At 37.7% G+C, this 14,919-nt stretch overlaps 1 protein-coding gene and 1 non-coding gene across 2 annotated transcripts; both read right to left on the bottom strand.

The window, feature by feature from the left end:
* Nucleotides 1-6,123: 6,123 nt before the first annotated feature.
* Nucleotides 6,124-14,754, bottom strand: RANBP1 (RAN binding protein 1). The gene is made up of 6 exons (XM_088532425.1): nt 14,682-14,754; nt 12,823-12,959; nt 11,364-11,521; nt 9,310-9,438; nt 7,473-7,538; nt 6,124-6,499 (listed from the first exon to the last, which is right to left on the bottom strand). Exons 1-6 carry the CDS (start codon nt 14,694-14,696, stop codon nt 6,375-6,377), a joined length of 630 nt encoding a protein of 209 aa, XP_088388551.1. The 5' UTR covers nt 14,697-14,754; the 3' UTR covers nt 6,124-6,374.
* Nucleotides 7,252-7,383, bottom strand: LOC148593108 (small nucleolar RNA SNORA77). Its single transcript, XR_015913822.1, has one exon. It is a non-coding gene; the product is annotated as a small nucleolar RNA SNORA77 (small nucleolar RNA).
* Nucleotides 14,755-14,919: the final 165 nt, after the last annotated feature.

Genomic DNA, 14,919 nt, shown 5'->3' with positions numbered 1-14,919 from the left:
AAATCTCAGCTTTTGCTAATAAATCCCCCTCCAAACACACACACACAAAAGTATTCTCTAGCCCTCTGAGAATAACTTTAAAAAATTCACATTTTATCCTGAAGGGACAAAGCCAAAAAGGCTACTTAAATGAACTCCAGACTCCTCGGGTTTTTGAGGAAAGAGAAGGACAACTACTTAATTTTGAATGCTTGGAGGGACACTGTTTCCTATGCTTCACTACTCCTTTTTAGGCTTGTTTATTGAAATAAATGATTCTTAAAAATCCCTGTAACTAATAAAAAGGTCAGCAACTTCACACACAATCAGACATCGCACAGTAACCTGGAAGTCCTCTGCTGCATACACACCAGCGGACCAGGGTAGATCAGAAGTGCGCTTCTGAAGCACATGTCCTAGTTGGGCATTTTAACAACACATCTAATTCTCCCCAAACACCCTGCAGTTCAGCTCTATTTCCCCAACACAGGCATAGCCCATCATTTCCATCAGTTCAAGGCCTTTCCTCCTCCCCATTCAAGCAACATCCTTGATGAATTTCACAGTAGCAAACAGAATATCAACTATTTTTGAACTACAAAATGTTGTCAAAAAAAAATCACAGACTATTTAGATACAGTTTATGGAGCTTGTTTGGCATTCTCTAAGGGACAGTAAGAGTTTTACTCAACTGCATTTCATAGAGCTTAAAATATATTAAAGGACTTATTTTCCAGTTTAAATGGCTGCCAGATCTGCGTTTTTGGGACAGACACTCCAGTTTCCTTTCTAGGTCAACGGAAGCATCCTGTCAACTTAGTAGCAGAAGCTGGGCAGCTCCAAGATCTCCCCAAGAACATTAATGTACACAGCTGGAGGTTGGTGGCTTATTTTACTCTTGCTCTTTCTAAAGATAAAGCATTTATGAGTAGCAACAAGGCAGCAAAGACAGTAATGACCTGCAAGGTGAGCACAGGCATCACTCTTAAAATTCTAAATAATTAAAGTACAATCTGTAGCTTTAAAAGTTAAGTTTATCTCCACTTGAATTTATGTTATACAAAATGGGAGCTCCCTCTTTACCTACCCCGCCTCTGCAAGGCCAATGCAGGACTGGGTCCAAGAAATTATTTTTTAATAAGGAGACTTTTTAGTATTTATAGATTCTTTTTTCCACCCCACAGAATAGCAATTACTCAAGCATACCAGCTAGAAGAACTCATAACATGTATTTCCCAACTGCAGTGATAAGGCATGTAAAGTTGCATTTATCATGAGATTTTAATCACTTTACTGACATGTTGACTCCTGAAACATCCCCACAAGGAGCTACTCAACCTGGAATAACATAGGCCTCTGAGCAGTTTTGAAAAGTCATTATCTGATTTTAAACCATTAACAAAGTGCAATTCTCCTTTGCTAGTATAGAATGTCACTCCAAATCACACTGCTGAAATCCAGAAAGCCAACAGTGATTCATGGACCAGCAGAGAAATTAAGCTATTAAGACTGATAATATACTCTTTATATGAAGCAGTGTCAAATTAATTATATGAAGTTGCCTATTCTTCTGAAACTTCCTCCACAGAATGCAAAATAGCCAGTCGTTTTTATGTCCCAATTCATCTTTGTTGATATTTGTAGAGCTATAATTACTTCTATAGAAATTCAGCATTAGAAAACCTTACACATTTACCTAGAAATGAGGACAGCCAGCACAATATGAATAGGCAAGAACTTACAACAACCATTAGGTTCTCTGTTAATTCATGAGTAACCTCTTATCTTGATGTAGCATTTAAAAATTACAATACATTGAATCAGCAGGTATAAATTTATAATCCTCTAAACCACAATAAAAAGCTGGAATTCTCCAGATTCAAAACTGCAAATACAAGCTCTGAAAAAACAACAGGAGCATAACATTCATGAAAATTTCAGTTGTCAGACAAGTCCCTCAAAAAATAGTTTGACATATACAGCCTCTAATCCAGAACTGTGCCTAACACTTGGCCTGTATTTAAATCGTATTTTGGTTACAAGCATAAAACAGAAGCAATACCACAAATACTTTTTGAAAATATTAATGGTGAAACTAGGGTATTTCTGAAAATATAGACTATTTAAGGAACTAATGTAGATTGTATTTTTACTGCGAGACAATTATGCAAAAAAGCCTTTTAAGTATGTAGCCCTAAGTCCATGATTATGTCCCATTTGCCTGAAGTAGACAAAAATATTCTAATACTTAAGTTTGCAATTAGAAAAATAACCACTGATCATAGTGCTGATGCATAGCTGTAGATAATAGCTACCCAACTCTTAAATAAGGAGTATTTAGTGTTCCTCGGCCTGTGGTTTCCCAGAACTACAGCGATTATTTCTTCATTGTATAATTGCACAAGCTGCTCATTTGACAGAGCACCTTTGCTTCAAGGAAACTATTGTCTACTTACGTACACAACCCACTCTACAGCTGAACACCTCAAACTTCTTCCTTGGGCAAAATAACTGTCATCTGGTGCAGGTAGTGTTTTCATTATCTCCTGACTCTGAAAACAATACATGGTCCAAGATTTTAGTTAAGGTTAGTGGAAGACCAGGTCACTTTCTGAACCAAGTACCTCCCATACACCCATGCAGAAAACCCAAGAGAAGAAAGAGGTGCTGTACTTTCAAACTTCATCTCTCCAATGTGATGGGCACAGTCCCATCAACTTTTTCCATGATAAAGGATTATGAATTAGTTCCTTCTACTTCTGTTTACTCCTTCAAGTTTTTAATCAAAAAACTCTGAAAGGTTTAGTACCAAGCTTGAAAAGATATTCAAACCCTTCCTTTTGCTTTTTCCATATAGATCATGCTGCATCAACAACAAAGATTCACAACATTCTTACAGCTGCTTAAGTGTTGACAAGTATTTTAATTTTCTGAGTGTTTGGTATCAGAGTACTTAAGTGTTCAATACAAGATACTTCATTACACAAAAAAGTATCATTACAATATTAAAGTACATTAAATTGGGGTGTTTGCAATTTGTAGATGAGAAAGTATCATTAATACAATCCTACTCCTGCAGAAAAACAAATACTAGTGTAGACTTCAAAATAACGTAGCAAGAATTAACCTTGAATGCATTTTTATAATTAAAAACTTCAGTCTGCCTTTTAAGATCTTGCAACTACCTGTTAAGATAGCCAAATTTTGATGAGAACCAAAATAATGTTTTTTAAGCTGAATTCATCACCACAAACATGCTCACTCATCCACCTACTTTCTTACACATGTGAAAATACATTAGCACCAAAGGTTAGGCTGTTAAGCCTACTTATGTATCATCTTTCTGCACCTGAAACAAACAGAACTTGCAGAAATAGAGAAGTTAAACATGGCTAAGCTTCAGTACTCCTAGAACAGTTTCAAGATTATCCATTCTCAGTAAAATAGCAACACCTCTTAAAATGGATTAAAACCTCTTAAAAACTCCACTCACATCAGCCATATCCTCACTCTAAACTATGGAATTTAGAAGTGCTTAAAGTGCCTTCATCCCTAGCCAGCTACATTAACAGAACTTCATAGCCCCGTGATTTTAGTCCACATTTAAGCATGCTAGGAGTTAATTTGCCTCACTGAAACTAAAAGGGAAAATAACCATTACATTTATCTTCATGAAATACCAAAGGCTATTCTTCATGAATACTATCTATCCAACTGCAGGTATTAAAATAGCCTAGAACCACAAATTAAATGTTAATACACCCCAGACAGCACAGGAATTTACAGATTCCATGACTTTCTGTTCTGAACATTTTATTAGGAAAGTTTCTGAATGATCTTTTAATGCCACAGGATACCCTCAAACAGGTTCATGAACATTTAAACCACACATTGCTGTCACATGAGAAACAAATATATGGCAATTGAGATGTTTTTGTGACAGTCTACAACTTAGGAAGGAAAGTTTCCATAAAACAGCAACGAGGCAGGTGGCTTAAGACTATTGTGGAGACAAGAGAAGTTCAACTTCTATAATTTCAAGAACTCTGTTAACAGTGAAGATGCTGGTAAAGTATGTTTAATACCTTGTGATCTAGAAAACAAAAACACCATCAACTAAAACTCTACAATATTTGGTATTCAATAAACTAAGTCTCAAAGACATCCCTTAGCAATCTGTTACATATAGAAAAGTTTATTAGAATGACTTACGCAAAAAAAGCCTTTTCACCAACATTAATCTTCAAAAATACTTGCCTTTTAATTTGCAGAGCAGCACACCTATGGCTTCTCAAGGGACTAGAACAATCACTAACTAATCTTGAATTTAGATGATTAAGACATTCCTCAGTAAGATGCTATCCAGAGAAATTATTTTACTCTGTGGTCCTTTTAAGTTGGCTCTTAGAGATATCAGACTTACGTTGATGTTAACTAACTCTTAAACCTCAAGTATGGATCAGTTAACCTAAGGGATAAGTGAAATGTCTGAAAACCACATAAGTAAAAATTGGAAGTGGAGAAAAGAGTAGCAAAAGAAAACCTTAAACCCAACTGAAGTCTTTTTTAATGTTTCCATCTCCCTTTAGTGCTATACTTGATACCAAAATTGAGTCTATTTTGCCTTTACCACACTTTGTCCTGCAGACTAGAAATGTGTTCCCAGTAGAAGTTCTTTAAATAAAAACCAAATCCTTTAAATGAAAATTTAAATTTATTTTTAATTTTAAGTGTCATTTCTATCAATTTAGACACACTGACATTATCAGATCAGATAATTTACAGTGACTCAAAGATAAAGTTTTGGCTTGTACATTCAAATGTTAAATAATTAACAATAGCCTTAACTTGTATTTCCAAACCAGAAACACTAAAGAGTATTTCATTTTACTTTTCAACCATCTTTGTTAGTTAAACAGACTTCTGATATCTGCTGTACAGGGAGAACATGAACATCAAAGGAATTACTTTGTTTCAATAAAGTGAATACCTTAATTATAGCTCCAGATTTAAAACTAATTCACTACAGCATGAAAAGGCAATACTAAATAGAAGTAAGATAACTTTGAAATATATTTTTCTCAGGTGGACTACAGAGTTTGACCTACTTGGGAAGCTCTCTTGAAGAAAGGTCTTGCTATCCCATATAAACATCATACAGTCTTAAAGTTAATCTTTGCCCAGTTTTCACAATTGTTTTGTAAACAGTTATTGAGCATTCTCTTGCTACTTTTGCATTAGTGGTTAACATTTTCTATTAAAAAAAGTTATATTCATTTTGTTATTTACTCTATTATTTTTCCTCCCACTTGCTAGCAGTCACTAAAAACTGCATAAACAGAAAGCACCTAAAGGTATTTGATCAATTTGCCCATTTGGTCACAGGTAGCTCCCTTCAAGGGTGCACAACGTAATTGTCCTATAGCAAATGGCAGAGCTTCTCCCTCTAAGGGGGAGAGCCTCTCATTACACATTTTAGAAGATAAAATCTTCAATTTGTAAAAGCAAAGCAAGTCCCAAAGCCCTGGAAAAACTTACAGATTTTAGAGTATAACTTATAATATGACATGCTGACATGGTACATATCACAGCAAGCTACTTCAACACTTAAGATTCCTTCGTTTACTCCTTTATATAAAAGGCTGGTACCACCTTAAGTTAGCAAGTAGCACATCATGAAATATCTGGGACCACAGTTACATCTTTGTGCTAGACCTAAGCACTTTTGCTTGGATTAACTAATTCACTTCCAAAGAGGGGAGTAGTAGCAAAAACTACTTAAGTCTAGGTAACACTTTCCTTCCCTCACCTTTACTTATACTGTTCAAAGGGCATCGTTAATAGTGTGCCAGAAGTCCTGTCCTCTATCACCTCCTGATTCCAGAAGTCTGCTGCATTTCAAGAATCATAGGCATGTTTCCTGCTCAGAAACACAGAGGAGGCAAAAGGAAAAAGTGAAAGGTCCATTATATTACAGCTTTAGAAGCCATATAAAAAACATGTATATAATCTTAATCCTCCCTGTTAGTTAAGTCTGTTAACCTAGTTAATCCACACATATAAAGATATGCATCTCAACACCCAGTGAAACAACTGTATTCATGAGCCTTTAAAGTATACAGAAAACTCAGTTCTGTCCTCTGATGCTGTTTTCAAGTTTGTTTTATTCACTCTTTTGGATGACTATAAATAAGTGTTTCCACTATGGAAAAGAAAGTTAGCACAGTACATTTTCATGACTGGGGAATGGATTTTCTGAAGACATCTTCAAAAGGGCAAAAGCTTAGAAAAAACAATCTGAACATTGAATTCAGTTTCTTATAAAGTCCCTTGTAAAAATTAAAAAAAGGAAAAGAAAAAAAAGGTAAAGGAAAAACCACAAGGCCCAGGATGATTTATTGCTTTTCTTCAGTTTTTTCCTTGGTCTCTTTCTTCTCAGATTCTTTACTCTCCTCCTTTACAGAAAGCTCTTCTAGTTTTTCAGCAACTTTATCAGCGCTATCATTTTTGTCTGTGCCTGCTAAGAGATTAATTAGAGAAAAAGTTACATATACATGTAGGACTGGATTTTCTTTTATCACAGGTTCACTGAAAGGGTAGGAGCAGATGAAAACAAGACAGCTGACATTTAGAACAAAAGTGGGAAAAGCTCCACTGACCACTGGAGTGAGTCATGATTTATCTTTTCCTTCAGTAGTTATCTCTGATGTCAGAATCAAAGAAATACCACTGGTACCTTCCAATCACAAACTGGAGGTCTAATCAGCGACTGAGAAGTATGCAGTATTTAGTCAAATCCTGTTGCTACCAACAAACTGCACACTGTTTCCAATCAAGTTCCAAAGTCCCAAGCTTTACAATTCTCTTCAACCAAGAAGCAAGCTTCCCGAAAGTCAAGCTCCCCAGTTTGAACTATACTACTTAGAAGAAATTACAACAGTGTTTTTAGAGTTGAACAAATTTCACCTAAATATCTCTAAATGTGTTGACAACAGGTTGTTGGTAATCAGGACTTTAGGAGCACAGAGATGTTTGTTTTACTAAGATATATTGTCAGAGAGAAGTTACACAAGTTGATACAACGAAGCCATTAAAAAGACCCATTAAGAAACAATTTGGACCATGTTAATAGCTCCAGAAGTGTAATACTTGATCATGTTTGTGGAACTTGAGTAAAAAGGAAAGAAAAAGGAGGAAATACCAGGGCACTTAGTGTTGACAGCATTTATATACTATACATCACAAATGCTTCAGCAGTAGACTTCCCAAAAAAACAATGTGCCAAGAGCAATTGTAACAGACTTCTACATAAAAGAAGTGTTTTTCACACCCATGAACTATTACTTTTGCAGACAGAAAAAGCACCTGAACTGAAGACTGCAGTTCGGCACAGAGTGAGTCTGCTAAAAGACTGCAATGCTCCATGGAGCTATCGCCACCCAAACGCTAACAAGAAGGGGCACGATACTACACGTTTATATTTTTCAACTTACCCTTCTTTGCTCTCTTGTCTACCTCATTTCTGCATTCTTCAAATTTTGCCTTGAATTTCTGTGCATCTGTTTTGGTAAAGATAGAAATATCTTTGTCAGCTTTATCTTCTTGCAACACTGAATACTTTTCGATACTCCTCTTTAAGAGTTTTTTCTTTTTGTAAATAAAGCGCATGAGAATTTATGAAACAATCCAATTTCAATTTGCACAAGTTACAAAATGCTTCAACTTCATTACTGCTTCATTAGCACTGATTCAGAAAACAAGACTCAAGTTACACCAACAACTAAGCATAGTTTTGTTATGTCTTGAACTAAGCCACTGCTTGAGGTAGGCCACTGCAAGCAGTTTATCAATTAAGTTACAACACAATGTTTCTACACAAATAACCCAAACAGCAAGAAACAAGCACTCATTAGGCAAGGGTTTTTAAACAGTTTAACTCTCAAGATAGTAACCTGAAATGCCTGCCTTGGCTGACCACTTGAGGTCACTGTTGTCCCATAAAGAAATTCAGAAATCACTATGGTAGGAAGTCATTGATTCCTCCTCAAGTACATTAGAAAATATGAAGGGCATACCTATCTCTTCACTTTTCTTAGCTAGTACCATCAAGAGCAAAGAGGTAAAGAACTACTCCATTAAGAGATAAGAGGAAACTCTCAATAAGTTAAATACCACTGGAAAGACTCTTCCAAGACAAGCTATTAACCCAAAACCTTTCATTTCATATCTGATTAAGAAAGAAGCACCAAACTTGGGAGGAATAATCTGATACTGAAGACTTGAGGAAAAGAAAACAAGATACATTAGAATTCATCCTGGATACAGGGCAATCCATCCAGTGTGCATGTGAACACATGGAAGTAATTCCCTTCAAATTAGCTGGTCTAGTCTTGCCTTCCCGCTTATATATTATATTTGGGATTTTAGACCAGGTCAGGACACTAATACCATAAAAGGTTGGCGTATACAGAAGTTTGATGCAAAAGAAAAAAAAGTTAAGGTGACTGCACCACTTTGAGCAACACAAGCCCTTAACTCTCCCACAGTTCTTAACTTTGTAGAGTTAACATCAGGAAAGAAAAACAGAAGATGTTTTAAAATATGCAGCCACTTAACCACCATCGTTATTTTCTGAAGCATGCGGACTAGAAGACAGCTAATCTACTAGTCATTTATTGCAGTAAGTAGTGAAGCAGGAAAGGAAACAAGCATTTTTCCTCTTTTTGCATCTTTTTCAAGAACAGAGAGAAAAAAATCTTTGATTCATTCCTAGACATGGAGAAAAAGTGTACCTGCAGCTTCATTCACCTCTACTAGATGATTCACATGCAATTTAGGACACACTTTCCATGCTGGTAGTCAAAACAGTCATTCTTCCCTTCCCCTCAAAAGACTGGTATGAGACTGGATTCAACTAGCACCTTCCACTGAATAAGTTTTCCATTTAATCAAAAGAGAAATATAATGCACTTCATTACAATGAGATGTTATCTTAATTAAAATTGAGCACCTGAGAATAATGAAGACAAGCTGCATAAGTCAGTCTGTGTAACAGACTTTGAATTTTACTCCCATTAACATGACACTTGCATGAAACAAGTTAAAAAAAGATCCTCAGGCAAGAAGCTCCATAGATATTACTGAAGGTCTAATTTAGTGATACGTGTAGACTAACAGCAGAATAATTGACTTCTCTTAACTAAAGCACTAATTAGCTACTTCTCTATGTAATGATAAGATACAACATGTCTATAACAACATTTTACAGCAGTGTTTAGCCATTTAGCTCACACACAGTATATATTGCAAGTTCAGTGCCAAACCACTCACTCTCTGCGTTTAGAAAGCGGATTGCCAGAAGTTCGGGCTTAGGGCTTTCATCTGCAAAGTCAGCATGTGTGTTCCAGACCCATGCCCTGTCACTCCCAGCATTAGGCTTCAGCTCCATCAAGGGTGTGACTGAAAAAGAAAATATTGAAACATGTACAAATCAGAATAATAAATGTTCTCCACACCAATCTAAGTCTTACTGACAGTTGACTTCATAATGCTTACATAAAATACCTGAAACAGAATTACTTTTGGATATATAGAAAAATGGTCCCCCAAATAAGCTTTTATTTACATTCTCAAATAACATGATGACAGAGGATATTATATACATATATATATATATATATATATATATATATAAGAACAAGAGATTCATTAAGCCCGATTCAATTATGTTTTAGAACAGATGGCTGGTATGTTAAGAGAGCAGCAGTAGTCAAAAGGTTCAGGTAAAAAAAAGGCACCCAGAGATAATAAAACCTCTTGGGCGTCCTGCTGGTAACACATATTACCACAAACAATTCGAAAACAAAAATACTGACAATCAGTTATCTAATCAGGTTCATTTCTCTATATATCAATTTAAGGCTCTATTACAATGTACTATAACGTTCTGTAGTATAATATGTGCATAATTTATTTTTAATTACTTTGTTCCCTCCAGGGATAAGCCTACATAAGTGGGGCCCTTCCTCCCATGAGATACTATACTACTTAACCTGACTCATTGTAAAAGCTGGCATGTTATTTCTTGCATTATTCTAAACCTTTTTACACTGTATATGTACATTTTTTTTTCAGACTCTGTATCCTTTTTTCCAATTCTGGAGAATTCTCACTTTTCTCACTTCAGGAGAATACTCACTTTTCGCATTTAGAGATCATGTTGCATTTAACATAATATTTTGAAAAAAATCCTTATATCTGCCATAAGAATAAGCATAAATTTAGTTTAAAAAATCTACACTACATGCAGCTTTTTTAGGCAAAAAAGACCTAGTAGTGTTGACATGGATGCTATAACTTAACCATTTTGATCAGTTTTGTATATGCATCAATTATTTTCCAAAGCAAAAGCTTTATTCTCATCAGTTGGTGACTATACTCTTATATTTGTTTCTTTCAATGAAAAGAAAGAAAACCTCTAAATAGTTTCACTTCAAGAAATTTTGTCCAAATAAAGTGAGGATTTTTGCTTTTCACTTCAGAATGGTATTAAGCAATCTTGAATATTTTTATTCCAAAATGTATCTAAAAAGTTATCTACATAGTTTAACTCCACAGAATAGTCTTGGAACCGTATTACTGAATTAGGCCACCTCCACTTTCAAGTTCCATGTCTTGCAATTTCATGTTCATTTTTATGCAAAGATGAAGAATAAACCCTTCCTGCTCCATCAGCTCTCAAAACACATTCTTTCTTTCAATGAACTCAATGTGGTATATACCACATTCATTTCAGCTTTTCGTATATACCACATTCATTTCAGCTTATTTCACAGAAAAAGATAGCTAGAGATTAGTTTGGCACCTCAGTATCTGTTTTCTGATGTTTAAGCAATTGCTTCTACTAATTCAGCAGTTTGACTCACAATACTAAATTGCTTGCTTTCTTCTTTTAGGAAAAGAATCTTGCATCCATTGATTTCTTATTTTAGGAGTATTAAAGCCTGAATTTTCTACACTCTATCATTTAAAAAATTAAGCATCAATAACCACACTGTGTCCATCATCACCAGCTAAATATAAACATGCCTTAAAAATATATGAGTTGAAAGGAAAGGCTTTCAGACTCAACATCACAGGATTTGACCAAAGCCCACTGCAGTTTCCTTCTATTATTTAATATAAGCACTCATGTTTTTGATTATTAGAACCTACTTTGTGTGCACAGAGCAAGAGTTGCTCACAGTTAGGTTTATGCTAGTTTGATGCCTGCTAAAGGCACCTAATCACTGGTAAAAAGCCACTGGGCTGGTAATCTACAATGCATCATCTCCCGAAGTTATTACTTATTCTTGTTTAAGAAGTTAGGATAACATGCAACATACTATAATGGTTTGCACAGATTTTTAGGGTTTTATCCCTCCTCATGAGGAGGCGAATTGTTCCCTTCTCCTTGTGCTTCAGGAGTTTTACATCACCAGTTCCTCGTTCTTTCCATTCAGGAAGGTCATTTTCAGATGCAAATCGGAACAGCTTTGCTCGCCTTGAAGAGGAAAGAATTGAAGACATTAGCCTGGGCACAGAAACTTTTATTAAAATAGCATACTCACCTGGATAGCACACTTTTTAAAGCCATACAGAAAACAAGTGCTTTACCATTAGGATCCATGAACTACTATGGCATACAACTAATATTATATAATAAGACTGAGCAACGCACTCTTAAAAGTTATATCTGTATCTGTATAAAAGCTAAGTATATTCCAGACAAGCTTCCTGGACATGGTAAAGGTACTTGGTGTGGATAACTTCTTAATTTAAGGCAGCTAAAACAGCCCTAACTAGAAAGTAACAACCTCTGAAGAGAAGTTTAGGAAGAAGTCAGGGTTTTGTCCTTCTCTATACAAGAGCAGGGAGTAGATGCTTGTAAATACACCAGGGTCTTGGAAGAAGAGAAGACAGAAATTGAAGCTTGACCAACAGATGCTCTAATGCAAATGAACTACTTTGCTTCAAACCAAATTCTTCTCAGGTCAAACTAGCACTCAGGAGGCAATTCCCCCAAGAGCCATTAGAACTACAAGCACCCAAAAATGATTCCTTCCCTACCACCCCTTTCCAGATATAACACTAAATTCCATAGGTTCATTTATTTGCTCATGTCTTTTAAAATAAAACCACCATCTTCCTTCTATTTGACACTGCATATCACATGCAGAAAGATAACCATGCTACTTTAAAAGTTGATCTTCAGTTTACTTTTTATCAGAATTGGTTTGAGAAGAACTCAAGCCTCACTTCTAGATGAATACCTTCTCAGAAGGCAAAACAGTGTTTCAGACCCTTTAAGGCACAGGTTGAATTCAAAACATTTCTTAACTCTTTATCCCACACACTACAGTAGACATATCCTATATCTTAAGCAAGCTATCCTGAATTGACATTTCTCACATTGATTTTGTAAACTTAATGCAAGAGTAAAACTCTGTTTGAAACAAAGTTAATACCATAACTGCCCCAGCAACATACTGCATCTATTCCTTCTATTGTTTGGAAGCATTATGTACCACCTTTTGCAGGTGGGGATGCATGGCAGCAACAAAGCATATTTCATCTTTGTTTCCCAGATATGCATTTCAGACTCTGATAACACATCTCTAAGGCTCTGAGTCTAAGACTTTGTTTTCCTTCAGGTTAAGCTAAACAGTATCAACCCAGACTGAGATTCTTTGCATTGTCTCAAACCTTTATTAGTTTCTTGAGATATTATTACTACTCATGCACCCTTACTCAAGAGTTAAGCTTTGTAAGTTTTTAGATGGCATACGAAAATATCCTACTTACATCTTAAAAAGTTCTTCCTCATCCTCTTCTAGAGTCTTTATTTCTTGCTCAGGAAGTGAAACTATGGGTTCAAACTGAGGATCATGGTTGGAATCATCTGCATTTTCAGTTGAAGTATCATGCTCCTCATGTGTTTCCTGAGAAAAATTATATGGATATGATTACATTTTTTACATACTATGTATCAAAAATTCTGAAGTACCTGCATTTATACTAAAATGATCACAACTCTTCAATAATTAGAATTTAGAAACAGAAATACCCTGCTGCAAAGTTAGTATAGTTTAAAATACTTTCAAGACAAAGTACAGCTACACTTTTTTTTTTTTTTAAGTGTGGTGGTCCTGCAGTGATAGATGTTTTACAGTCTTACTACTCATATTAATTGCATGGAGCCTTACCCTTGAGAAATAGGCCTTGGTTACAGAAAATCATTGCTTAGACTATTTTTACTGCATAACAGGTTTTACACATTCCTAGCTCTTAGTAGATACTGAGAAACAAAAGCAAGCAGACATCAAACCCTGCTAAGGAACATATTATAGCCAAAAAGGCAACAGAATTTAGCTCTGCTAATCTTATATACCACAACCACCCACAACTAAAGGTATTTCTGAAGCACAGTTGAAACTTTTATAGGGTCATCTAAACATTTTACTGATTATGCACACCGGGGATCCTTATTTCTAATTCTAACTGAAATAAAGAATTCATGGTTAAAACAGACACCTAAAGACACCTAAATGACTAAGAAACAGCATCAGCCACAGCATTCATTAAGTTTAAGAAAAAAAAAGCATTAGTATGTGACCATTAGGTACATGAGATGCATATCTAATACTTCACATAAGTGAACAGTTAAGAAGCTTTCAGTAGTAAAGCTAGAAGCAAGATTCATCTGCAAGTTTAATGAAGCCACAACGTTTTCTCAGAACAAAAAAAAAAGAAGTTTTTTTCTTTTTTTTCCTTCCTCTGTATTATTAAAATAAAAGTTTATACATCAAAGAGGCTTAATCTTATATTTACTTTACAAATGAAAGAATCCACTCTTTCGGACTCTATTTTACTTTACATACAGGTACATACACCATTTAAAGTAGAAAAAAATGGCCTTATTCTGATTGCTAAAAAAATAAGGAGGAGGAAAACAAAATTAGCTGAGAGATGCTACAAAATAACTTTTTATTATGTCAGCGTGGTTCAATCTATCACTGTTTTTACATCTCCCAGTGTTCCAAGAGCTAAGGAAAAAACAAGGGAGGAAAAATGACGTTAAATCACATCCAGACACCGGAGAACCCGGGCCGAACTTCAGCGTTTCCTACTAGGGGAGGACGCGCTACAACAAGCGCTACAAGGTGCGGACACCAGCACGTGCTCGGCCAGGCCGCCGCGGAGGCCCGCGGGGCGCGGAGGCCGGGCCGGGCGGCGCCGCGGCCGCCGCACGTGGGACGCGCTCGCTCGGCCGGGCCCCGGCGGCGCGGCCCGCCACGCTGGGGGAGGGGCGGGCGCGGGAAAAGAAAGGAGGGACCGGCCGGCGGGCACGGGAATCGCCCGGAAGCTGCCGCGGCGACAACGACCTGGGCGGCGCCGAGAGGCTCCGCGGGGCTCGGGCGGCAGCAGGAGGCCGCGCGCTCCCCGCCGCCCTCCCTCCGGGGGGAGACGGAGCTCGCCCTGCCCGCCCCGCCGCGACCAAGCCCGGAGACCACCCCCTCCGGGCCCCGCCACCGCCCCCCCCTTCGCCCCGCCGCTCTCCCTCCCCCTCCCGGTTTCCGTTACGCGCCCCCCTCCCCCACCCCGCCGAGCTGCCCTCCTCCCGCGCCAGGCCCGGCCGCCCGCCCCGCTCCCGCTGCCCTCACCTTGGTCTCCGCCATGGGGCCGGGCGATGGCGCCGCTGCCGGCCGGGCTGGCTCCTCCGCTCGCTGCCGCTGCCCTCGCTCGCCGCTTCCTGCCGCGCGCTCCCCACCCCCGCCCGCTCCTACCTCATTCCCGCAGCCCGCGCCGCCGCCGCCGCAAGGCCCGATGGGAAACGCCCACTTTCCCCCGCGGCCTCTTTATCCCCTCCCCGCCCCCATTGTGCGGCGCGCGCCCCGCCCC

The sequence above is a fragment of the Tinamus guttatus genome, unplaced genomic scaffold (assembly GCF_059628265.1).
Source record: "Tinamus guttatus ecotype Peru unplaced genomic scaffold, ASM5962826v1 Tinamus_guttatus_pri_ptg000459l, whole genome shotgun sequence".
In the NCBI taxonomy this organism is placed as follows: Eukaryota; Metazoa; Chordata; class Aves; order Tinamiformes; family Tinamidae; genus Tinamus; species Tinamus guttatus.
The sequence above is the reverse complement of the archived record's forward strand: the minus strand, read 5'-3'. Positions and strand labels throughout refer to the sequence as shown.